This window comes from Anabrus simplex, chromosome 1, assembly GCF_040414725.1.
Source record: "Anabrus simplex isolate iqAnaSimp1 chromosome 1, ASM4041472v1, whole genome shotgun sequence".
In the NCBI taxonomy this organism is placed as follows: Eukaryota; Metazoa; Arthropoda; class Insecta; order Orthoptera; family Tettigoniidae; genus Anabrus; species Anabrus simplex.
In genome coordinates this window covers 164,219,431-164,247,158 of record NC_090265.1, presented here as the reverse complement: position 1 = coordinate 164,247,158, position 27,728 = coordinate 164,219,431, and the positions used below count along the sequence as shown (strand labels likewise).

Genomic DNA, 27,728 nt, shown 5'->3' with positions numbered 1-27,728 from the left:
AGTTGTGCCCGTCATTGTATGAGAATGGTTTAAATATAAGACAGTGCTGAATTTTCCTAACTGCTGTGCTCTGGGATAAGATCTGGATAATCGTATTAAAATATAATGTTGATATCGATTATTGTGAATTCCTTAATACCATTTAGGAATATGAAAACAAAATGTCGACATATTTAACAGATCTGGAGATATGTGAAGTGGATGGCCTTGTTTATTCTTCTTGAGTCGTGTAATCATGTGAGAAATACAACATGCATTTGGTAGTGATTTCAAGATGCTTAATATTGCATACATGAGATATTTTACGTATCAATGATGGATGAAGATCTTTGCTCCACTTGTAGGTATTTTCTCTCAGAATTTCATAAATGCTTGCGACAATATTCCTCCCTGAGAATAAATTTTAAAACAGAAGTTTTATATTTCTTCAATTACAAAAGCGGTGAAGAGATGACATGGGATCAGAATTTTGTTGCACGGTTCCCTAATGTGCCAGAAGTCCACGACATAGAGTTAAAAACTATATTTTTCAATTTATACTTTACTTTCCTCTTTAAACTAGGAAACAAATTATCTCCATTTCTTTACAATATATTTACACATGTAAACTGTCATAAAAAGTCATTTATGTTCCCATTTTTGCACAGGCCACTCCTATTACTTTCCTATCCCGTCGTCGCCATAAGACCTATCTGTGCTGCTACGACGCAAAGCCAACTGCAAAATAATTAACTTTAATAAATAATTTGGTAGTACCTTTTATGAAAATTAACGAGCAAGAAAATAAATATTTTCTCAAGGAATATCTTAAAACATTCCAGAGTAATTGTTAAGCTTTCAATAGATCAGTAAATATACCATGCATAGTAATTAATGTAGGTTAAGCAGGCAAAATTGTATTTAAGGAGCATTATTTTGTAGTTGTTGAGCTTTAAAAATTAATTTCACTACATTTATATCAGTGATGTGTTCACCTCGCTCCACTGATCATCCTCAACCTCCACCTGAAGCTCATCCAGACTCGAACCAGCTATCTTAGAACAGAAAGGTGACTAACTGGCTGCGTTTCTGACGTCGGCATCTGGAGATTGATGGTTGATATCCGTACCGTCTCAGTAAATAATACGGGTGAGTACAGTGATATAAATTGTATGTAGCAGAGCCATCCTGAACAACCAGGCAACCGGCCTCAGTATATAATATACGTCAATATAGTAATATAAATCAAAATCATATGCATCAAAGCTATCCTTACTAACCAGGCAGCAAATAAGTCTAATACCGAGCTCGATAGCTGCAGTCGCTTAAGTGCGGCCAGTATCCAGTATTCGGGAGATAGTACGTTCGAACCCCACTGTCGGCAGCCCTGAAAATTGTTTTCCGTGGTTTCCCATTTTCACACCAGGCAAATGCTGGGGCTGTACCTTAATTAAGGCCACGGCCGCTTCCTTCCCACTCCTAGCCCTTTCCTGTCCGATCGTCGCCGTAAGACCTATCTGTGTCGGTGCGACGTAAAACAACTAGCAAAAAAAAAAAGAAAAGTCTAATTTAGTATCTCCAAACCTCTCTATCCTTACCTAATCTACGTCATACTTCAGTTCGCCCGGCATTCAGAATACACCATCCGCTCCCATCCCAGCGCGGTCTATACATTACACATTCATAGTAGAATGAACTAAAAAATAGCTCATATTAATAATTCAAATCACGTTATCACTAAATGGTAATTAGTAAATTAACTAATTTAAAATCGTAAATGCTTATCACTTGTCGACGAAATATGCCATAAGGCATAAAACATTGGGAATTGTATTTTAATCCTTTGTTATTTTTACATTACAGCAATAAAGGATTTCCAGAAATATTTTGTTTTTTACCTAAACTACATTGTACCCTGCACAAATTCAATAACTTATGGCCTAACTAAAAATCCTTTTCCTCAACTAAAATACCACAGACCGACAAAGAAACAAGGAAACAAACAAGCAAACAAACAAACAAACATGCATACAGACAGATACGTAACTAACACATCTTTACATATTAGTATACCTAACTTAATAATGAAAATAAATATGAGAAGTGTGAGTTAGCAAAGTAAAATTATGATTTTAACATGTTGAACCTAGAATATGAAATACTGAATATAACCTTGCATTAATACATTTAAAAAAGGAAGTGTTACATATAACATGCATTAGGCTAAGTTTTAAGAACATAAAAAGTAAGCCTCGGTCCTATGGAAGAAAATGAGTCCCACTTCCATTTAATAGGCGAGGAACTCCTTGAAAACAACTTGTCTAACGAAATGGAATTCGGTGGGCAGCTATCAGTATTAATAGGGCTTATTTAATAAGGAAAGTAGAAATTGGATCCGCAAAGAGGATGCATCTAGATGTGTTAGCAGTTAATGATATTTTGGTGAAGATAGAGAACGAGTAAGAGATAGGAGATTATAAAGTGTTCTTAACAGGTGTTTAAAAGGGGAAGGCAGAGTGTGGGGTAGGACTGTTCATCAGGAATACTACTTTTTTTTTTTTTTTTTTTTTTGCGAGGGGCTTTACGTCGCACCGACACAGATAGGTCTTATGGCGACGATAGGAATACTACTGCACACAAAATATTTCCTGTTCGGCACGTAAACGGCCAATGATGTGGGTAGATTTCGAAGGTGGAGTGATTAGGACGAGAATTGCCTCAGTCTACTCACCATGCGAAGGTGCAGATGAGAATGAGGTTGACTAATTTTATGAAACACTGAGTGACATAGTAGTCGGGGTCAACACCAAGGATACCGGGCGAGTTGGCCGTGCGGTTAGAGGCGTGCGGCTGTGAGCTTGCATCCGGGAGATAGTAGGTTCGAATCCCACTATCGGCAGCCCTGAAGATGATTTTCCGTGTTTTCCCGTTTTCACACCAGGCAAATGCTGGGGCTGTACCTTAATTAAGGCCACGGCCACTTCCTTCCAACTCCTAGGCCTTTCCTATCCCATCGTCGCCATAAGACCTATCTGTGTCGGTGCGACGTAAAGCCCCTAGCAAAACAAAAACAAAAACAAAAAACACCAAGGATGGGTTAGTGCTAATGGTCGATTTCAATGCGAGAGTTGGAAATAGAGCTTAAGTAAATGAGAAGATGTTGGGTAAATGCGGGGAAAATATGGAAGCTAATAGGGAAGTGTTTACTGGACTTCTAGCTGCCTCTGTGGATCAGCGGTAGAGTGTCGGCCTCCGGATCCCAAGATAGCGGGTTCAAACCCGGCAGAGGTAGTCGGATTTTTGAAGGGCGGAAAAAAGTCCATTCGACACTCCATGTCGTGCTATGTCGGCATGTAAAAGATCTCTGGTGACACATTTGGTGTTTACCCGACAAAATTCATTAAATTTCAGCCATAGACGCCCAAGAGAGTTTCGGTTTACTCGATCTGCCATCTAGTGGGGGCCTAGAGTAAAACGGAACGTCGAAATTGACGAGCAGACAGCCAGGTGGCGTCAAATTGAAATGTCTGCACACGGTAGCTGAGGCCATACGATTACTATTATTATTATTATTATTATTATTATTATTATTATTATTATTACTGGACTTCTGTGCTAGTATGGGATTAATAGCTACGAATAGGTTCTTCAACCAAGGGCCAATCAACGATACACATGGAAGATTAAGGGCACCAGATAAATAACAGACTACATCATAACGGACTTTGATGTAAGAAATATGTTAGAGGAATGTCCGGGTGTTCCGAGGATTTTCTGATGATATCTGATCTGTAGTGAATGAAATACTTCTATGCTTAGTAAAGAGAAAGTAAAATCTGTCTGCAGACGAATAAGTGCAGAAAATCTCAAGGACAAGGAAATTAGACAGAAATACATGAATGTGATTAGTGAAAATTAAGCAGATTCAGAATACAAAAAAGAGAATGTGTGGCATACAGGAATGCTGTAGTAGAAAGAGTGAGGGAATGCCTGGGGACAGCTATGTGCAAAGATGGGAGGTGGAATGGTCTAGTGCGCTCATAAAATAAATGGCTCCGAACAAGGACTGATGCAGATGAAACGAACAGACTGAAAGAAATGATTGTTGAATGCAAGAATTCGTGGGAATATTTCGGTAATAACCTGGAAAACCTTGGTCAAGCGCCAGGAATCCCTTGTGGACAATAATGAAGAACGCTAGAAAGTGAAGGAAAACGGAATTGTATAGCCTAGTGTTCGGATAAATAAGCTGAATTCAAAGTAGATCCCAAGGAATCATTGGGCAGGTAGAAGGAATATTTTGAAATTATTTTCAAAACATAGTTAGTTAGTAATGAACTCAGTTGATGAAGCTGTATGGATAAACCGACTTCGGTGGTGAGACTATGTGAGGTGAATGGAGGAGGACAGGTTGTCTGCGAGAATAATGGACTGGGTCATGGTGGATAAGAGAAGTAGGGGAGACCAAGACGACGGTGATTAGACTCAGTTTGTAATGTTTTAAAGATATGAGGTATGGTACTAAACGAGGACACGGAGCTAGTTGCAAATAGAGGATTGTGGAGACGTTTAGTAAATTCATAGAGACTTGCAGGCTGAACACTGAAAGGCATAACAGTCAATAATGAAGATGGAAGTACATTAATGTGTATAAAGCCATTATCTTCCCAAATTATGGCCTTAAATTGAATAACATATGTACCCATATGCACGAGATGATAAAGAGTACACATAAATTATTTAAAAATGGAAATTCGTGTTAATATTTACATTATTAAAGTCTACTCTCGATTCTCAGTGAGGATGAGAAAATATTTTGCTGTTGTAATACAAGTTAAGTGGGTATTTTTTTTTTCAGATGCTGGACAAAGAATTTCGAAATAAGGAAGATTTTATAACTGATTGCTATAACATTGCATCACTTGGTTTAACACACAATTTTATGAGTTGTAAGATTGAATATTAGGACAAAATAAGAGAACAACATATATTCCGTGTGTCAATTTTACTAACTTAATGCGGTGTAGTCACAATCAATTAGTTTATGATTGTTGTGTTCGACCAGTTTCTTTATGCAACAACAATAGTAGCAACAGTAAACTACTTCTTCAAGAATGTTTGTAGGCCTATGTATTCCGTGCAGTTTACGTTAGATTACTATAAAATGTAATGTCTACACTAATCGTAACTAAGTAAAGAAATAATATACATTATCTATCAGTACCGTACTTCAATATTCAAGATACCATTCATGATTAAATATTCTTACCGCATTTCTATGAGCGTACTGCCAGATTCTTACCTGTCGTAGTAGTAGTCCCTGAAACAGACCATAATCATCCATCAGATATCGTCATCAATAGGACAAAGAACATTTCTTTTAACAGTTCTTCATCTCATACTTAATGTTTGCTTTTTATGAAAAAATCCAAAATGAAGATGTAAGAAAATAGTCAAGCGTATAGGCCTGCAATTAGCCTATTTTATGAAACATACCATACACAGTATATAACTCCATACAGAATAATGACATGAATCATAATACCTTCCACCGAAATAAAATTTGATCGGTTCCCATGACATTAAATCTACAATAATAATAATAATAATAATAATAATAATAATAATAATAATAATAATAATAATGCCATGCCTCTGCATTTTGAGATGTAAGAATGAGGCTCAACACGTCATTTCAGTGATAGTATTTACTCTACACGAGTTCTTCAAAGTGGTACCTAAAGAAGTCATTGTCAGTCTTGAGCTACTACAAGAAGTTACAATAAATGAAACTATTGTGAAGCCACTTGTAGTCAGAGCTTATCTTGACTCTCATAATTTTAAACCTAAGTTTTTCCTTTGAAGAGGAATATTATTTGATATGTTTTCGACATTTCAAAGAGGTGGATGAACTGAAACACTGAATCGCATGCTATCTTCGAAATTAAGCAACCATTGAACATGGGCAATAGTTGAATTGACAAAAAGTGAGCACATAATGTTTGCAGGTAACTTATAGGAGAAGTGGACAGGAATTAACTATATAGCAAGTCAATCTCGGATATGAAAAGCTTCCTTTCCGGTAAAGAATTTGTCCATTCAGCACATTTTGACTGTATGCTGAAAAGAATTCTAAATATTAATCATCATTTGCTCCCGAGGATGTCACTGTAGTCCTTCTAGATACTGCCAGCGTAAAACCACCACTTTTATCTGCTGTAACTTGACTAGAGATCCAGAATTTTTATCTTTAGAGAAAGGAGGTCGAGTTGTATTTAGCGAATAATTACAAAATCAAATAAGTTAATGTTAAAAATGAAAAAAGTGTGTAATACAAATAAAATTCATATGTATTTATACAATATTCAAAGAAGAAAACTTTCATCGCAGAAATACATTATTTTATTTTTCAGTTAAACTCATTGGGCCGCAGATTGCCAATATGTTGCTTAATCGGAATAACACAGTTACATCTTGTTGATGGTGCGCTATAAATACGCTATAAATACATTTCAAATGTACAGTTCTTCATTAATTTACATAAAAACAACTGCACGTAGATGCGATAAAATGAAATTAATAAAGAAAAAATGATAAAACTTTGGCGATGGACAGCCGTGATTGGCTGAAATTTCTGATAGCATTATACTGGATTGGTTACTGATTCATGAGCTAAATAATCAGAGTAAAATAATTCACAATTTTATCGCATATCAGTCAGTTATTTCTTTAAAAAACATGGCGCAATAACCCCGAAGGGCCATGGCCTACCAAGCGACCGCTGCTCAGCGCGAAGGCCTGCAGTTTACGAGGTATCATGTGGTCAGCACGACGGATCCTCTCGGCCGATATTCTTGGCATTCTAGACCGAGGCCGCCATATCACTGTCAGATAGCTCCTCAATTGTAATCACATAGGCTCAGTGAACATCGAACTAGCCCTGAGTTGCAGTTAAAAATCCCTGACCTGGCCAGGAATCGAACCAAGGACCTCCTGGTAAGAGCCAGGTACGCTTCCCCTACACCGCGGGGCCGGCCAGTTATTTCTTTCTTTCTTTCTTTCTTTCTTTCTTTCTTTCTTTCTTTCCTTCTTAATCTGTTTACCCTCCAGGGTTGGTTTTTCCCTCGGACTCAGCGAGGGATCCCACCTCTACCGCTGCAAGGGCAGTGTCCTGGAGCGTGAGACATTGGGTCGGAGATACAACTGGGTAGAAAGACCAGTACCTCGCCCAGGCGGCCTCACCTGCTATACTGAACAGGGGCCTTGTGGAGGGATGGGAAGATTGGAAGGGATAGACAAGGAAGAGGGAAGAAAGCAGCCGTGGCCTTAAGTTAGGTACCATCCCGGCCTTTACCTGGAGGAGAAGTGGGAAACCACGTTAAACCACTTCAAGGATGGCTGAGGTGGGAATCGAATCCACCTCTACTCAGTTGACCTCCCGAGGCTGAGTGGACCCCGTTCCAGCCCTCGTACCATTTTTCAAATTTCGTGGCAGAGCCCGGAATCGAACCCAGGCCTCCGGGGGTGATAGCTAATCACACTAACCACTACACCACAGAGGCGGACCAGTTATTCCTACGATTGTTTAATTTTTCGATTTTCTGTCGACGATGTGAACATTTTTCAATACCATCTTGGGCCTCAGATTGGAGTTCTATCCTGTGAGTGGAAGATGTTCTGTTCAGTGGTGCCTGATGAAAAAAAAAGAATGATATGACATATGGCTTTTAGTGCCGGGAACGTCCGAGGACAAGTTGGACATCCGTAGGCAATCTGCACGTTGTGATGAGGATGAAATGATGATGAAGACGACACATACACCCAGTCCCCGTGCCAGTGAAATTAACCAATTAAGGTTAAAATTCCCGATCCTTCCGGGAATCGAACCCGGGATATCTCTGACCAAAGGCCAGCACGCTAACAACTTAGCCATGGAGCTGGACTAGTAGTGCCTAATGAAAGATTCTATGTTTGTATTTAATGTCATAGTGGCGTCTGATGAAAAGTTCTATATTTGTATTTAATGTCATACTCCTCTTAACTCAAACTGGTAATTTATATTCACATTGAATATATTTTAAACAGCTAACTCCTTACCAGTATTATTTAATTGGAAATATCTATGAACCATCAAGATCCTCAATAACGTGCAACTGAAAACAATTTCAGAAATGTCTGCAAAACATAAAATGTATTTCTAAAAATGTTACATTTTTCTTTATTAGCGCATTATCGTACGCAATGTTCAGTCTCTTTAAGTCAACTGTCTCCAAGCAAATTTTCATAGACGTCAATGCCTGTCTGTCTGTTAGGTCATCAGCCCACAGGCTGGTTGGATCCTCAAATAGCACCACCAAAGGTTATGCGGTTATAAGGAAACCGCAAAAACCAATGGCAGCACCAAAATGAGGCGTACTAGGCGAGATGAGGAGTGAGGTAGTTTGCTATTGCTTTCCTCACTGGGTCAGAAAGTGCTATTGCAGCACGACTGACCCTATGAGCAGCACCTTTCATAACACTCAGATGCACTAGTCATGCTCTGAATGTCATTACTCAGCACTACTCATACCCCAGCAACTTCCATATTGTCACAGCCATGGATGTTGACTGGGACTTCGGTGGAAGCTGCACTTTACTCTGGCCTGTGCCAAAAGATGGATGCAAAAGTACTGTATCCATCAAGAAATGACAGCAGGCACCTAGACGTCAATATCAAAATAAATCGAAACTTGAAGACAGACGGTTTCGAAGAAAAAACACCTTCACACTGTTATATTGTCACTGCTGTGAAAAAACCGAGAATATGATAATGCTCTTCCTATCCATTATTTCCCTGAACCTTACTGTACCGTACTGTATGTTTTCATGACATATGTACCCACTCTTAGTGTACGATGCATTTAAAGTTAATTTTCCTTTACACTGTAGCATAGAGAATCAACACATATAGTCGTATTCTGATGGACTACATATCCAAATGTGGCGTGACCAGTCTAAAGGGAAGTAATGGATAGGTATAGCATTGTCATATTCGCTATTTTGGCACCGCAGCAATGATATCAGTATATACTTCAATGAACAACTATATGTCGATATCTTCCAATATAGACAATGGACAGCTGGGGATACTGTCGAAGATACTGTATCTACATTTGGCACTTGAGGGGTCACTGAATTAAATTAGACGAGTCCTATAGAAGAATACGTTGGGTTTGAAACGAGATGAACCATGAACGACAGAAACATGATTACTAGGACTCAAAACGAAGAGGACGGAATGTAACAACATCGAATTGTCCATTGAACCTTGAATGTTGTATCAGAATAATGGAAGTGTGTGGTAAAGATTTAACAGTTAATGCAAAGCAAAATTCGGTGTAACGGCCTTAGTCATCCCTGAGCAAAGCAATTTGATTTCCTTTTCTGATTACTGCATCAGATTTATGTTTTTTTAAATTATTCCATGAATCCAATAATACTTTAATGTGGGTATTACTAGCCTAATGTAACACTTGTAAGACCGATCTTTGGACACGGATAGGTGTCGTCTGCTTTGTTTGGGAAACTTAGTTTTTGTGGGATGGAGGTTAGTCTAGTGTGTAGTGTATGAGATTAGGAATGTTGGGAAGAGAACAAGCACCCAGTGTCTGGTTTACGATTGAAGGAAATCGTTCATGATTAAGATAAGACGACCCGGCTGGGAACTGAACTCAGGACTCTGAGGTCCGAAGACCAAGACACTGACGAGTCGGCCACGGAGCCAGACCTGAAAAATGAAACATGAGTAACGCTATGTGATACTTGGTAGGCTCACATGCAGCTCACCATAGCTAAAACTTTAGGAGAACTACGATGAATAAAAGGACTTCCTATTCACTTAGATCCATACTGCACACCCTTGCCGTAAACAGATATTTTATTTCTAGATTGGTTCCAAACACATTTAAGATTTGAAAGATATCCTATTTTTTAAACATAATTTATCGTTAACTGCTTTTTTCTCACCAGAAAGATCTACATGGATAGCTGAGATCCAAATGAACTTTCTATAATAATGTTACAGACTTTACGTCGTACTAACTACTTTTATGATTTTAGGAGACTTAGAGATGTCAGAATTTTGTCCCGCAGTATTTCCTTAACGTACCGGTAAATCTACCAACATGAGAATGATGTATTTCAACTCCTTCAAATATCATCGGACTGAGCCAGGTTCGAACTGCCATATTAAGCTGAGAAGGCCAGTGCTCTACCATCTGAACTACTCATCCCGACCAAAAATTGTTCTGATATAGCACACTATGCACTGTACGCACCCACTATGTACATATGTTTTTATTAACTTCAACAATGCGATTATTGGGAAGGTTTTGATCATTTTATATAATTTCAAACAATTTCTGAATGAGAATATTAATTTCTTAATTAGGAATGAATGAATTACTTCAGTTTACATAAGTCGTTCGTAATTCAGCATTACTTGAAACAGGATATAATGCGTGTATGTCTGTATGTATGTTCAGTCCGTCAGCGATGCCGCTGGTGGGATCCTCAACAGCTCTGCCATCAGCTGTCACAGATGGCTTAGGCATCACTGAAGAGGCGTACTAGGGAAATGAGGAGTGAGGTAGTTTCCCGTTGCTTTCCTCACCGAGCCAGAGTTGCTATTACATATCAGTCTGCCAAGCCCACTGAAATGCATACACCAACCGGCCCTATGAGCAACATTTTCACACCATTCATAGCAGGGACTGGCTGCATAAGGATTGGCATTACTAGCATCGCTCGTACCTCAGTCACTTTTATGTTGTCAAAGCCAAGAATTAGACAGAGACAGATCTATGAAAGTAACAAAATTGCTCTAGCCCATACCAGAAGACATAGTGCACTGTAAACACCAGGTCCTCCTAGCAAAGGCATGTGTACGTCTACGTCCCGTTTTCTGATACGGGGACAAGGAAGAGGTGAGGTGAAATGTCATGACATGCTTTTACAGCCGGATGTCCTTCTTGACACCAACCTAATGTGAGGAGTTAATGTAGATGAAATTAATGACGGTGAATGAAACTGAGTTAGGTTGAGGAAGGGATCGGCTTTGGCCTATGAATGGAGAAAATCGGAAACCACAGAAAACAATTCTCAGACAGCCGACAGTGGGGTTCGAACACAGTCGTCTCCCGAATGATACTCGTAGTACGTTAACACGCACTGCTACTGTGTTCGGTCCTAACAGGACATAATGCAAGAGTAAAAGTTTATCGACATTAGTAATTAGATTTACTAATGATAGGAATCGTTTCAATAATGAAACCATTAAATATCTCTTAATAAACAATAATAATAAATCAACTGAAAGAAGGTCAAAATAAGCTGGCTAGAAAAACTAAGGCGGACCTCCAAAAAATTGAGATCACGGACATCATAGAATATCGTGGAGCCTTTAGTACAATAGTAGCTAAGCACAAATACGTGAAGAAAGCTAAAAAGAAAACTGGTGAGAAGTGGTCCAGAGAACACAAGATGCAACACAGTGCATTCATGAAGAGATTTTGGGAGGATAAGAAGGTGAAAACCACCCGGCCAACGAACAAATTCAAACCGACTTTTTGTATGGGCATAACGAAATAATAATAATAATAACAACAGCAATAATAATAATAATAATAATAATAATAATAATAATAATAATAGGTCCCAAGTAGCCAAAACGACATGTTAAATTAATATCTTCATGTGGCTTCACAGTCCCCGAAACACAGAAAGTAACCATTCGCAGTCAAAAATCCTACGACTTGACAGGGAATCGAAACCGTAACTCCGGGATCAAAAGATTCGAAAGAATCAGCCATGGGATGGTAAAAAGTGGACAGTTAAGTAAAATTTTTAAAACACCTTCTTGTTTTGCTACAGAAATTGTAGCCGGGCTGAGTGGCTCAGACGGTTTAGGTGCTGGCCTTCTGACCCCAACTTGGCAGGTTTGATCCTGGCTCAGTCCGGTGATATTTGAAGGTGCTCAAATATGTCAGCCTCGGGTCGGTAGATTTACTGGCACGTAAACGAACTCCTGCGGGACAAAATTCCGGCACCTCGGCGTCTCCGAAAATCGTAAAAAATAGTTAGTGGGACGTAAAGCAAGTAGCACTATTATTATTATTATTATTATTACTACAGAAATTGTATCTATGGATAATTGCCAGAAACTTTAATTACAAATATGTAATCATATATTGCGCTTCATTCTCTCTGTGAATGTATGTACCCATATATGGATATTCTTGTGTATTACATTTTTTCAACTTCTCTTCCTTTATGAAACATTTAAACCTCTATCTGGACACCAAATATGCATCTGGTCGCACTTAATCAGAAATATTTGTAGGATAATTGAAGTGAAAGCTCGTCAAATATATCGAGTTTGTGATAATTAAGGGAAGATAACGTGACATGAATATTTCAATATTCTCTCTCTCTCTCCCTCTCTGACACACACAGAGGTAGCAAAGAGTAATTTTCCATGTGGAACAGTAGAATACATGATGTACATATAAGTACCGCATTAAATGACTAGCAGTTCAAAGCTGCGGATATGAATGACCTGTTATATCTTTCATATCTACATGTCCGTTAACTTGAAATACGCATTTGGAGAATGGATAAGTTTAACCAAGGTTTAGTAATTTTCCCTGCGCCAATCATTACAGTAGAAACTGCCGTTACATCCCGTTTCATTCCATCCATACTTGATGCGAAAGTTAAAATGTTTTCTGTAAATCAGATTTTATGCAGAATGAACTTTTGAATTATTCTGCCCCATAAAGCTGTCTGCCCTCACAAGGGAAGCTGGAATAAGTTCACATTGAGCCCCTTCTGCTATTTCCTTATAAATAATCTACAACTTCTTGTTGCTTAGTTTTGGAGTTTGGATCACCTCCATGCGCCTTTTTCCCCTATGGCCAGGGGTGGTTGACCGCATCCACGGTATCACCTGCCTGTCGTAAAAGACGACTTAAAGGGAGACCAGGGGCTCTCAACGAGGGAGCGTCGGTTGATGGCTACGACTCAACTAACCGAGTCTGGCATCGCTTCCACTTACTTTCATAATTCATGTCTGACCACCCTTGGCCAATTCTTGTTCTCTTCCGACCCCGACGGTAATAGGCTTTCGAGTCTTTGGGGATCTTTCATTTTCACGCCCATTGTGGCCCTCTCCTTTCCTTTGTAGATACCCTTCGAAGGGCTGGATCCCTTAAATTTTTCCTTTGATTAGTGTTAATGGAGAACGGTTGCACATTTGTACTTCCTCTGAAAATAGTAATCACCACCACCACTACACACACTCCTGTACGTATGTGTGTGTGTGTGTATACTCACTATACAGTGCATATTAATGTGTGTTTGCGAGTGTGAATTAGTGAGATAATAATAATAATAATAATAATAATAATAATAATAATAATAATAATAATAATAATAATAATAATAATAATAATAATAATAATAATAATAATAATAATAATGGAGCGTGGCCTCCTGAGAGGCCTGGTGCAGGTCTTTCGAGCTGACATCGTATAGGCGACCTGCGCGTTTGTGAGAATGGGGCCCTACCTATAATAAATTATAATGCTGAACATGGCACACACACCCAGCCCCCGAGCCATTGGATTTAACCAATGAAGGTTAAAATCACCGACTCGGCTGGGAATAGAACCCGGTACCCTTTGGACCAAAGGCCAGTACGCTAACCATTTAGCCATGTAGCCGGAAATAATAATAATAATAATAATAATAATAATAATAATAATAATAATAATAATAATAATAATAATAATAATAATAATAATAATAATAATAATAATAATAATAATCTACCCCTGTTCCCCCACCTGTGGGGCCGCGGTTGCGGACTGTACCGTACATGTGGATTTGGCCTCGTTTTAACTTCCGGACGCCCTTTCCGACGCCACTCTGTATAGAGGGATGTAATCACTATTGCGTGTTTCTGTGGTGGTTGTTAGTATGGTGTTCTTCCTGAATATAAAGAGGAAAGTGTTGGGACAAACAAAAATCCCCAGTCCCCGAGCCAAAAGTATTTATCAGACGCGAGTAAAACCCCCGAGCAAGTTGGGAGTCGAACCCTGGACCCTCTGAATCGAAGGCCTCAACGTTGACCATTCAGGCAAGGAGTCAGATAATGCAGTGGACTCATGTTAATTCGACAGTGATTAATTTAAAAATTGGATAATTCGAATAAACGTGTATTCCCCTTGAAATTCGTATTCTAATCAATAAAAAATTATATTTAATTAGAATTTTCGAAGCTTAAATTTGGATAATTCGAATTAATTAGTGTACCTCAGGTTACTGTTGCAACGGTTCTACGAACTGAAGCCTTCTAATAAGTCCCAAGAATTCTCTGTTTTTATTGTAACTTCCTAGTTATGGTCAGGTAGTCGCTATTGCGAATAGATTTAACCTTTATCTCTGCGACTGTCAATGTGTGTACGATCGGCATGGCCTTGACCATCGCTTGTCTACTGGCATCCACCACCGGAAAATTTCTTCCCCCATCCCGAAATCGTTAACCTTTGAACAAAGTGTGGTGGTGATGATCATTATTTTAAGAGGAAGTACAACTAAGCAACCATTCTCTATATAACACTATTCAGAGAAAAAAATCAAAGCGATCCGACACTTCGAAAAATGAAGGTATCGGCCAAAGAAAGACAAGGGCCACGAAGAGCGGGAAAATGTAAAACTCCCTAGGCCTCCATTCAAAGAAAGAAACTAATGCAGAAACTGTTCGAGAAGAACTAGAAATGCAGCTGGAACCTCAGCGATGGCAAGGGTTAATGACTGATGTTAGTTACGACGTTGATTTAGCTGTTGATATTAAAGTTACAATATGTGAAGATCTGACAGGAGATGAGGTTTTGCCAGAAGTGCTACAAAACTCCATTCCATTAAATGATGAAGAGGAGAGTAATAAGACCCTGTACCGACCAGGTCTAGACCTTTCAAAATGATAGGAAATTAGATTTGTTGAAGCTCAGTCAAATGTATATGGTGACACGTTTCAAGCTTTAAATGAAATTGAAGATATTTTCCACCATGTCAAACTAAACTAAACAGTCAAAAATCACTGCTAAGGTACGGTAGAATGCGTAATACTGTAATAATTATTCATTTTTAATGAATTTAATAAAATGTTATGTAACTTATCTGTACAATTCTGTACTATATTTTCGTTAAAACAATCTTTCTTGGTTAATTCGAATTTTCCCCAATTGCCCTTGGAGTTCGAATTAAAAACATCCCACGGTATAATAATAATAATAATAATAATAATAATAATAATAATAATAATAATAATAATAGTAATAATAATAATATTGTAAATGGTTTTGACGTACCGCTAACTACTTTCACGGTTTACAGACACGTCGGATTACCGAAATATTGTCGCGTTGAATTTCTTCTACGTTCTGGTAAATCTACCTACAGAAGGTTACCGCAGTTCAGCATCTTAAAGTCCCACTGGACTGAGCCACAAACGAATTCACCAACGTGGGTTCAGATGACCAGCACTCTAAATATCCCAGCTACTCAGCCGGATGGGAGAGTGTATGGAGTAAGAAATAATCTAGTCCGGCCTCGCGGTGTAGGGGCAACGCGTCCGCCTGTCACCGGCGGCCCCGGGTTCGATTCCCGGCCGGGTCAGGGGTTTTTAATTGTAAATGATTAATATCCCTGGCCTGGGGACTGGGTGTTTGTGTAGTCCTTAACGTTCCTTTCCTCAAATTCAACACTCTACACTTCTGCAATTCAAATTACACGCAGGTTCATATCATATGTTGCAAGTAGGGGCAAAATATCTCTATAGGTCGACTCCCCGAACAAATAGCATTTATATATAAAGAAAGAATCTCAACGTTTACTGAACATCTAATACCCTTCTTTATTGCCAAGTACTCTAAAATAGGTTTCATTACTTGTACGAGTGCATTATCGGGAACATATGAATTCTCCGCCGTGCAGATATTTCACAGACAACCTGCTTACTCTTTACTCGGAAGTCAAAACGGAATGATCATTTTCCAAGACACAGTTATACATTTTTTCTGTTGGCCTATATATTAGAATTTTTCCGCAGCATTTCAACACAGATACCAGGAATATATTCTGAAAATCCAATATTTGAAATCTTTATTCGGGTATCAGGTCCAAATTATTACAGCTACTCACATAAAATGTGCAAGCCTGATCACAAATAGCTTTGCGAGAGACTCTTCTCACATTCCTACACTCACAGAAATATTTCCATCTTTTATAACAAATCAAATGCAATGACAGCAAATGAATACATATTTATAATATACGTATTTTTCTACCTATAAGAGTGAAAATGCAAATTTGTATGAACTAAAATTAGAGAAGAGAACATCGCCATTAACTTACTGGTACAGGACGAACTTATTTTGATCATTTTGGTAACCTCTAGTACTGTATTACTCAGTGAGCATTCCCAAACAAAACTTACTAGATATTCATCAATAAACTTTCTCAAACAAAGAAACAAAGAAACAAACAAAATACGGGAAATAAGCAAGAATGTAGAATAAAAGAAATGTCTTTGAACTGAACCTCGTAACTCATATCGTGAGTAATGTGAAAAATAATTCATTTAATGATAGTCAAACGTCGAAGGAGCAGTACAATACTACTACTACTACTACTACTACTACTACTACTACTACTACTACTACTATTAATAATAATAATAATAATAATAATAATAATAATAATAATAATAATAATAATAATAATAATAATAATAATAATAATAATAATATTTTCAACTATCTTTGTAGGCATTTTAATTCAACAGCCATTCGGCTCCCTGTGTGTCAATATCGAAATTCCATTATGCTGTACCGGCTGACAGAGAAACTGGAACTCTATTGGGCAATCTCTTGCTGAGTTGCAGTTGATATTTTTGGCTAAAATCTCCAAGTGTCACCAGAAATAATTTACATGGTACATAACATCGTACGACATGGATTGCCAATTGGAACTTTTGAGTCCTTTAATATTCCGACTTCCTCTCCTGGGATTCAACCCGCGATTGTGGAATCTAGGGGTAGATAGTCCACCACATCCATACAGAGAACTGTACAATAACGATACCATTATGCTATGCCGGGCCAATTCCTCGTATAGGCCACGGCCACTCCCTTCTTACGTTCCTCCGCACCACAAATCACCACATTTCCTGGCCTGAGAGAAGGCCCGCCGTATACCTTCAGGGTACTGAATGAAGGAAGCAAATTGCAAGGATGACGTCAGAAATAACATCTGTTTTCTAAGGAATGGTTACGCAGTAACTGCTTGTCAGCTTCTCTTAACTCTTAATGCTAGAAGAGAGAAAACAAGCTTATATCTTTTGAAAATTTAGCTTTCCGCTAAAAAACGGAAAGAGCCATAAACGACGGGAAAGCGAAATTCTCACCAGCTCTCATAACGTCTTATCCTGTCTGTCAAAGAGTACAAGAACTGATCAAGGGAGGTGGAACAAGAAGAATGAGAGAAGGCTGGCAGAAATGGGACCATTCCAAGAACTGCTTGTTCACCTCACTTCATGTTAATTTTCTTACGAGAATACTTTCTCCCTATATTTCATGACAGATATTCCAAGGCTAATATACGTTTAATTAATTAATTAATTTTATTTATTTATTTATTTATTTATTTACTTATTTATTTATTTATTTATTTATTTATTTATTTATTTATTTATTTATTTATTTATTTATTTATTTATTTATTTATTTATTTATTTATGATCTATCACTCATTGTTCTATTGGAGAACATTTTCAAGGCATATCGTTATAAATATTGCAGTCCGGCTCATTTCCTGAATGGTCATCATACTAGCCTTCGGTTCAGAGGGATGCGGGTTTGATTCCCGGTCGAGTCGGTGATTTTAACTACGTATAGTTAATTCTAATGGTTCGGGGACTCGATATTCGTGTTTGCCTCAATGTACAATTTCATCTACCCACAAGACATCGCACTACAAACTACAAAAGAAACGCGCAATAGTGAATACATCCATCCACATAGGATGAGGATGGTTGCCTAGTTGCACTTCCTCTTAAAACACGGGACTGGTGTCAGCAGAAGAACCAGCCGTAAGGCTGGGATGAATCCAGACAAAGTGACTGGAAACAAGTGGCTGGCGAAAAACAGGAGGAAGAAGAAGAAGATGATTCGTTACATATTACTCAAATTGAAGTACTTTAATAATCTCTGTAAGAATTTATTCGCAAATTATATAGCTTTTCAACGGAGCCACAACGGCGGTATTTATGTTACTCTTCTCTGACGACGCATAGAGATAGTGGATATAAACTTTGATTTTAAGGACTGTGCATCACAAGAGACCGCATGAATTTATACTTGCATGGAGCATTTTAAAGATTACGTTTAGAGCAACGAACAATTTACGCACGAATGTTTTACTGTTAGAAAATAATGTTATGAATCCATTGGTTGATGAACTGGAGTAACACAACTGTCGGATATTTTACTTTAAATAAGCCATAATTCTGTTCAAATTAAACATTATTTTTAGTGTAGAGTGTGATAAACACCTCACACGACAGTCGTATTCATATTTAACAGTTGACCTCCAGGCAGCGCCAGAATACAGCGTGACATCACATTAACGTCCCTAGCCTAAATTAAAATTCACATCCAGTGCCAGTTGTAGCTGGCAACACATTACAAAATTTATACCTTCTTCAGATTCTGCCGACGTATAAGAGAGAGAGAATTTCACTTCGGTTAACACATTGCGTAAACCTTTCCTCCTTGAATTATTTCCTCAGAATATTGAATTCATTTAGATAGGTTGCTTGCTAGCTGGTTATGACTCATGCGTGAATGCGGGACCGGTGAAGGAAGGTTCATTTTTTATATACTGTAGATTATACATATTAATATTATGGATTAATATTTTATTATGAGTATAGTTTAGCTACTTTTTACAATTTACTTTACGTTGCACTGACACAGGTCTTATGGTGACGATGGGATAGGAAAGGGCTAGGAGTAGAAAGAAATCTGCCGTCGCCTAAATGAAGGTGGAAATTTGCCTGGTGTAAAAATAGGGAAACCACGGCAGACCACACTCAGGGCTGCCAAGAGTGGGGTTCGAAACCACTATCTCCCGAATGCAAGCTGATAGCCACTGACCCAAACCACGTAGCCACTTGCTCGGTGAGTTTAGTCCTAAAGGCTCTGTTAATGAAGGATACTTTCCACGGTTCCATATCACGGGCGTTTGTGATAGTAACACGATGGATGTGAAAACCGAGTGGCATCGTCACTGGTTTCTCACCAAACCGGCCACGGTTCAAATCCAAGGCAATGAAGAGGTCGGATTTTAGAAATGTTCAAGTCATGTCCCTCTGATTCAGATACCATGTAAAACTGGGGATCCCTTGGCTAGAGCCACGATATCGACAGTCACGTAATATTGGAAGCTTGTTTGCAATCACTTGACATGTCCGGCTCCTTGGCTAAATGGTTAACGTGCTGGCCTTTGATCACAGGAGTCCCGGGTTCGATTCCCGGCAGTGTCGGGAATTGTAACCATAATTGGTTGATTTCCCTGGCACGAGGACTGGGTTTATGTGTTGTCTTCATCATCATTTCATCCTCATCATGACGCGGAGGTCGCCTACGGGAGTCAAATTAAAAAAGACCTGCATCTGACGAGCCGAAGTCCTCGGACACATCCCGGCACTAAAAGCCATACGCCAATTCATTTTATCTCTTGACCTCAGCTGAATCCGCCGGTGCTTCCCGTTTTTATTCCTTAGGTATCTGTTTCATCAGGTTATATATACATCAGGTTTACGAAGCTTAAGTAGTCTCCCATTGCCGTTCGATTCTTAAGCCAATATCGTGATCCTTCGGGGAGTGAGAACAGTTATATTTCCTACTTCGATTAATGAATCTGCGCCCTCTTACCTCGAAGAAACTTGCAATATTTATACCATACCGGTGATGAATTTCCATCATATTTTAATATACGCCTACTAGACGTTTATATCTGCTGCCTGTTCCTCCAGTAGAAATTCTCATTACGCCCAGATAACCCTCCTATAGTGGTTATCTTTACTTTATTCTGTAACGCCGCGCTTAGACAATGCATCTTTTCTTGCTACTGAAGGCATATGGCTCGAGGTAGTTATGGTGGTGATGATTATTGTTTTAAGAGGAAGTACAACTAGGTAACCATCCTCAATATAGCACTAACCAGAGAGAAAAATGGAAAGGACCGGACACTTCCAAAAATGAAGATATCGGTCAAAGAAAGACAAAGGCCACGGAGAGCGTGAAAGTGAAAGAATCCCTAGGCCTCGCATACTTAAATACCTTTGGGATCGGAAAGAAATGAGTTGACCAAGGGAGGTCAGATAGGATAGATGAAAGTGAGGAGCCTGGTACAAGTAAGTCGAAGCAATGCCAGTACACAGCTAAAGGCTCCGTGGTCGCCAACCCATGCTCCACAGTTGAGAGCCCCTAGGGCCCCTTTCAGTCGCCTCTTACCTCTTACGACAGGCAAGAGATACGACTAGAGGCAGTGGCGGACTGAAGCATGTGGACCAACATACAGACATGATAAGAGCCATTGTTAAGTCATCATTAAATGCGTCCTTAATGCAAAAACGTCTTTATGTAAGTCCAATCAGTGGAAGCAGTAGTTCAAAATCAACTGCTGACAATCTTGTAAAGTTTCTGAATGAATAACAGCTATCAATTCCGACTTCATGTAGGACACTCCGTTTGCATTTCTCAGGAAATTTATCATTCATTGTTTTCCATTATATTTTCTGCGAATGTAAATTAGCAATATTTCACCAGGTCTGTCTATTGTATTTAGAATAATTTTACCTAGTATTTTTTGTATAACACTAATTGAAAAACTATTCACTATTGTATTTTACATCAACAAGTACCCTTCTAATTTTTGTGAATACTAATTCATTTCATACGTAGTTACAAATTTGTCAATAATAGCCTACATTCCTCCATAGGGAGTTGGTGTCGGGAAGAGCACTCGTCCGTAAATCTATGTGAAGTATACATGTGCAAGACGGATCGAACCCATGACCCGTCCAGGCTGTGGGAAAATCAGAGGTAATTATTATTATCATTTATTATTATTATTATTATTATTATTATTATTATTATTATTATTGTTATTATTATTATTATTATATGTGAATAAGCCCATTAATTCTATGCAGAGTACTTAAAGGCGAGCATTTGCCTTCCTCTGAGCCCACATTCATTTCATTCTTTTACGCTGGGCTTCCCTTCTCTCTTCAGACCAGGTTGTTCCAGTCTTCTTTGTTGGTCTTTCCTCTTGGTCAACTTGCCATTTGTGAATTTTGAATCTGAAGATTATCCTGTTTCGGACGTCTGCTGGTGTAATTCCTGCCTGTTTCAAATCGGTCTTGATTTCGCCAATCCATTTCATTGTGTCTATTTTAGCCTTACTCCTGTTTTCATAGAATTCGACTATTTGTTTGTTTATTATTGTCGTTATTATTATTACTGGAAACCAGTTTGCATGAATGTAGAACTTACGCTTATCTACTTAAAACCTGGAAAAAGTAACCATTTAAATTTTCTTTGGTGGACATTCTGGAGTCTAGCAGCAAATCTTCTCTCTCTCAAAAACACATACGCCATATGACATTTGAATACATACATGTTAGCAGAGAGATATGCCATGTAGATTTCTTACCAGTGCCATATTTTCCTTTCTGGTGTGGCCATGTCCACGTATCATGCAGACAAAAGAATTAATTACGAACGTGTCTGCCTCATGTTATTTACACACCCGCTGCCTCCTCTTCCACCTCCTCCTCCTCATGCAACTATGAATGAGGGGAAGCTGACTCTCTCTACTCGTTCACTCTTATTGCATAAAACATGGCTCAGCTTCCTCAATATTTACCGTTGCTTACAATGCATTCTAAAAATAGCCGACCAACATTCACATTGCAGTGTGTCACCATGCGATCTAGTGGACTTAGTCTAAGTTACGCTGCTGTTCTGCTGTTTTATCGATACGTAGAGTCCGACTCGTTGGCTGAACGGTCAGTGTACTGGCCTTCGGTTCAGAGGGTCCCGGGTTCGATTCCCGGCCGGGTCGGGGATTTTAACCTTAATTGGTTAATTCCAATGGCACGGGGGCTGGGTATATATGTTGTCTTCATCATCATTTCATCCTCATCACGACGCGCAGGTCGCTTACGAGCGTCAAATAGAAAGACCTGCACCTGGCGAGCCGAACCCGTCCTGGGACATCGCGGCACTAAATGCCATACGACATTTCATTTCATCGATACGTAGAGGAAATGGATTATCAACTATCATCAGAGATGTAAACTAATTTCGTGCGTCTTTCAAGAAAATAAAAAGTTCCTCTTGCGCTGTTTCCCCTCATTCTTGTCAACTTTGGTACAATAGATCGTAAAATTCTTCTAGGTTGACATCTAGTATAACAACTCTGTCGTACTGCCTAAACGAGCATATTCGTCAAATAGTTTAAAAATCAAACCTAACGATATATTATTATCATCCAAGCCAGTTCGCCACTTTACGATACGAGTAATTTCTAATGATAAGCTACTGTACATAGAAATAGAAATCTTCAACGTGGTGTGAAAATTATTTTATTATTTTGATTACTTTCATGGCCCGTATTTAGAGACATGGCAACTCTTTGGGCTTTTGCCGTGTCCAATAAATAAATCATATAAATACTTTACGTTGCTCCACGTTCTCAGAGAAAAACACGTTCGTCCACCATTAAGAATCTTCTAACATAGATGGATGGAAGAAAATTTCTTGCCCTCTGCTTTGTTATATTGATTTAATAATAAACCTATTTCATCACCAGATGGCTCACAATGCGCTATTGTATTCCGAGTAGAACGCGATGTCGCCATCTTAGCTCCAAGAAGGATATTTCATGTTTACACGTCTGTGACTTACGGAATAAACAAAGTAACCAGACGAATCAAAGATGGTAAGGGTGGGGGGGGAAGAGGAGGGAATCGGATCAAAGTCTTCGTGAAAAGATTTCTACCGTTTATTTATTTATTTGACACAACGAAAACCTCAAACATTGCCGTCTGTTTTATTACTGTTTGTGAAGAAATTCGATACGGCATGCTCTTTATGGAATACAGTGTAGCTAAAATACAGTAATTATGTCTGACTTCAAGTAGTCCATAAAAGGACACAGGATAGAAAACGTCCCTCTTTCGTGCAAGAAGTTGTATTGTGCCAATGGAAGACCGCGAGAGTATGACATTAGAAGACCAATGAACGTAACTAAGACTCAAAGTAAACCAAATGATTAGGATACGCTGGGCATGATTTATTCTATCCGAATTAGTGGGATCCATTTTCTCTCATTACATGACCATACCAGTGAAACTGTACGGCTCCATTGCTAAATGGTTAGCGTGCTGGCCTTCGGTCACAGGAGTACTGGATTCGATTCCCGGCAGGGTCGGGAATTTTAACCATCATTGTTTAATTTCTCTGGCACGGGGACTGGGTGTATGTGTCGTCATCATCATCATTTCATCCTCATCATGACGCGCAGGTCGCCTAAGGGAGTCAAATCGAAAGACCTGAATCTGGCGAGCCGAACTTGTCCTCGGACACTCCCGGCACTAAAAGTCATACGCCATTTCATTTCATTTACCAGTGAAACTGTTTCTCTTGAGGCTTCTATCTGATCCGAGTAACCTTAAACGTCCCGCGCAGATATTCTTTTACAATCCGGTTCTACAATGTGATCCCGGAGGACCGTCGCGGCATACACATCTCCGCCACATCCAGTTATTGATAAAATGAAAATCCACTGCCTGCTTCCAGTCATTCGACCAGATCAGGAATGGAATGAATGAAGCCGCCATCTAGCGGCGAGGATAGGAAATGTGCCGGTTGCCGAAGCCTGTCACACTTCTCTGGAGCAATGATTAATGACTGACAGATGAAATGATATTGGAGAGTGTTGCTGGAATGGATGATGACAGGGTCAACCGGAGTAGCCGGAGAAAATCCTGTCCCGCTTCTGATTTGTCCAGCACAAATCTCACATGAAGTGACTGGGATTTGAACCACGGAACCCAGCGGTGTGAGGCCGGCACGCTCCCGCCTGACCCACATAGGCTACATCCAGTTATTGATGATGCTTTTTTTTTTTTCCTTGTTGATCACTCAGAGCTATACAGAAAAGCAGGACTATTTTCCCCTTCACTATGATCGGTCACCATTTCAGCCGACGTTGAAGCGATGTTTAACATCAGCGTGTGACGTAGCACCGACCACATCTAGGACACTCTGTTTGTATTTCTCACGAACTATACCATTCATCCTTTTCGATCATGTTTTCTGATAATGTAAATTAGCAACATTTTACCAGGTCTGTCTGTTCCATTTAGAGTTATTTTACTTCTTTTCCCTTGGACAATAATGGTAATACAATTAAGCATCGTACCTTACGTCAACAAGTACCCATCTAATTTTCGTGAATGCTAATTCATTTTATACGTCATTACAAATTTGTGAATAAAAGCCTAAATTCCTGAATAGGGAGCTGATGCCGTGAAGAGCACTCACCCGTAAAACTACGTCAAGTCAACATGTGCATCATGAATCGAATCAAAGACCCGTCCAGGCTGTGGGAAAAATCAGAGTAAGTTATTATTATCTATATATTAAAAGAGTTTACTAAAAACAGCTTTGGCAAATCCGCCCGTCCCTTCTACTGGACTGATTTGTTTCATTTTTGTTTTCCTCTCCAGAATTACCTGCCGGTGAATCATAAGACATTGATGGGTTTCTAACTTTGAGTAATTATAAAATCAAATCATTAAATGATCACTCCAATAATCGCAGGCGAGAGTTTATCCTATCCGCAATGCATTCTCTACTTAGCACGTTGCTAAGCGACTGACACTTTCATTAAAATTTCGATACAAAGGGCACAATGAATGTTTTGCAATGTGAGTGAATGCTTTAGACTTTTTCAAAATAATTTCCACCACACTCAATACCCTTCTCCATACGTCGAAACCAGTCACTGAACCAACTCTGCCCCTTTTCTTCGGTTCCATTTTCACACTCTTGATCCCATGCTGCCAGAAGCTCCTCGTTGTCTGCAAAACGCCGCCTTTCAGCTTCATCTTCACTTCTGGGAAGAGTGCGAATTCACATAGGGGAAAGATCAGGACTGTATGGAGGGTGGTCAAGCACAGTCAACCCTGATCTGGCAAGAAAATCCATTGTTACATTAGCACGATGTGCTGGAGCATTGTCATGATGCAAGAGCCAAGTGTTGAGCCGTGACCTTGAACGGAGTTGCCTGAGAGCCTGGATGACCTGAGGCAGACAAGTCTCACTTTACCACTTCACAGTAACTGTCCTTTGTGTTTCTCGCACAACCTGAGTCAGGATGTCCCGTTTAGTGAAGAATACTGCAATCATCCTTTTCTTCACTGACCTTGACTTTCGCGCAGTCACAGGAGTACCCTCATCGTCAAACAGCCACACCTTGTTCTGGGATTTTGTTGGGACAAGTCTCTTCACCCGTAACGATGCTATTGACGTTACGCGAAGTCCCATTTTCCAACTCTTTTATAGCATTTCTCGGCTCTATTTTACTCGATGTGCTCTTTGTTCCTCTGAAAGTGAATGGGGCACACAAAGGGAACAAACCTTTCTAATCTGGAGATGCTCGTGTAGAATTGAATGTATAGCTGGTACAGGGATATGGAGGGTCTCTTCCACCTGCCGATATGTCAACCGCCTCTCTTGCTGCAACATTTCACTCACCGCTTCAATGTTCTCCTCAGTCACTGATTCAGACGGTCGCCCAGAACGAGGATCGCCTTCAACTCCAAAATTTCCCTTGCGGAACTCTTTGTACCAGCGGAAAATTGTTGTCTGATATAGACAGTGTTTCCCCAGCACAGGACTCATTTCCTTCAGGCACTGGTCAACAGTTAATCCACGAGCAAAATTGTAGCGGATACTTGCACGATATTCACCTTTAGACCACACTGACATCTCAACTTGCTTTCAATCCCACTGCTTGGTAACAACTGGTGTGAAGGTCGCGCCTTGCTGTTTTCTAGACCGGTTTTCACCCCTCTTTTCATCCCTCACCATAACTGGGGTGTTCAGCCAACCGTTTCTGCGTATTGCAAAACTTTCCTAGTGCCCTTTGTGTATGGGATTTTCATCCTTAATAATGTCATTGTGTGCAGCCATGTTTGATTACTACCTGTGTCAAGTCAGAGAGTATACACTCTGATCACGGAAGAATACTATACTTAGATGCTGCTAAGAGAAAAAATCATTACGTACAGACAGATCCCATCATGACATACGCCTTAGACTTTATCTAGGAACACCTATAGAAGCTACACTAGAAATAGTGAAGGCCATGTATCTTAAAAATGCTCTCTGCCAGGCAAAAACCCTCCTTCGACACTAACCTATATGCTTACATGACAACTGATCTATGTAGAAGAACTACCTTTTACGACACACTACCAATCTTTTCCATCAAGAACTGCAAGCGAATATATGGAAAGATGTTTACCAAACAGACGGCATGATGACGTCAGAATAGATGAATTCTGACTACGAAATGCGACACACCATAACGCGCTTCCTATTAAATTTTCACAAAACCATTGGAAAGGGCAGGCAAAACAATATGAGTACGACAGGCATATCAAGACGTGTTATCCGACCTATTTATAAGGAATGCTGCGGAGCAACACGGCCTCTCTATTTATTATTATTATTATTATTATTATTAATTATTATTATTTATTATTATTATTATTTATTATTATTATTATTATTATTATTATTATTATTATTATTATTATTATTATTATTATTATTATTATTATTATTATTATTATTACATAGGTGTCTTCCTTCATCTAGTTTGTAGAATCGCTAATTCCCTTAGCTTGGTTTAGGACATGGTCGAAAATTTTAAAGGTCAGGTGTCCTTCCTGCTGCTATGGTGGTATTCGAATTTGGGACACGTCTGTACAGAAATGTAATCCCATGCGCAAAATTAATTATACCAACATAACACCGAATTAGAAAAGAGATATTTAATATTTTGCAATTTATGAATTACCGTCCAGTACACCATATCCCATATCACAGACATACTATCATGGTTATTGAACTGACATTTGCAAAGCTAATGAGCAGAAATATGAGCAACGATATATAGTATATGGTGTTATTAACAAAGCGAAATAAATGATACACTCCTGCGTATATTTAGTATTATTATGATTATCAGTAATATTTTCTCGTGGGCAGACCATTAACAAATGTATATGTCTATTGAAAATAAAACATTTAATATCGATATTTAATCCCCAATCTCAGTACCTGAAGGGCCGCTGAATTAATGACACACTGGTGCTACTGTTGGGTTTTTACGCAATTCAAACGAAAAATATTGGCATGTAGGTGTTTCGTCTTAATTTCTCTTTTTCCGACGAATCCAATAAATACCGAAGTTTACTATGACAAAAATAATTCACAATCCATCCATTGATATGGTGCTATGAACAGCGTATTTCCTATTCGATGAACTTTTATTCCACAAAT

At 39.0% G+C, this 27,728-nt stretch overlaps 1 protein-coding gene across 2 annotated transcripts in view; it reads right to left on the bottom strand.

Moving 5' to 3' along the window:
- Positions 1-27,728, bottom strand: part of LOC136885364 (uncharacterized) — a 1,248,630-nt gene that overhangs the window by 545,767 nt on the left and 675,135 nt on the right. For both annotated transcript variants that reach the window (XM_067157879.2, XM_067157886.2), the window contains exon 5: positions 5,282-5,299. In XM_067157879.2, coding sequence (XP_067013980.1) covers positions 5,282-5,299 — 18 coding nt within the window. The remainder of the gene's footprint in view (positions 1-5,281; positions 5,300-27,728) is intronic.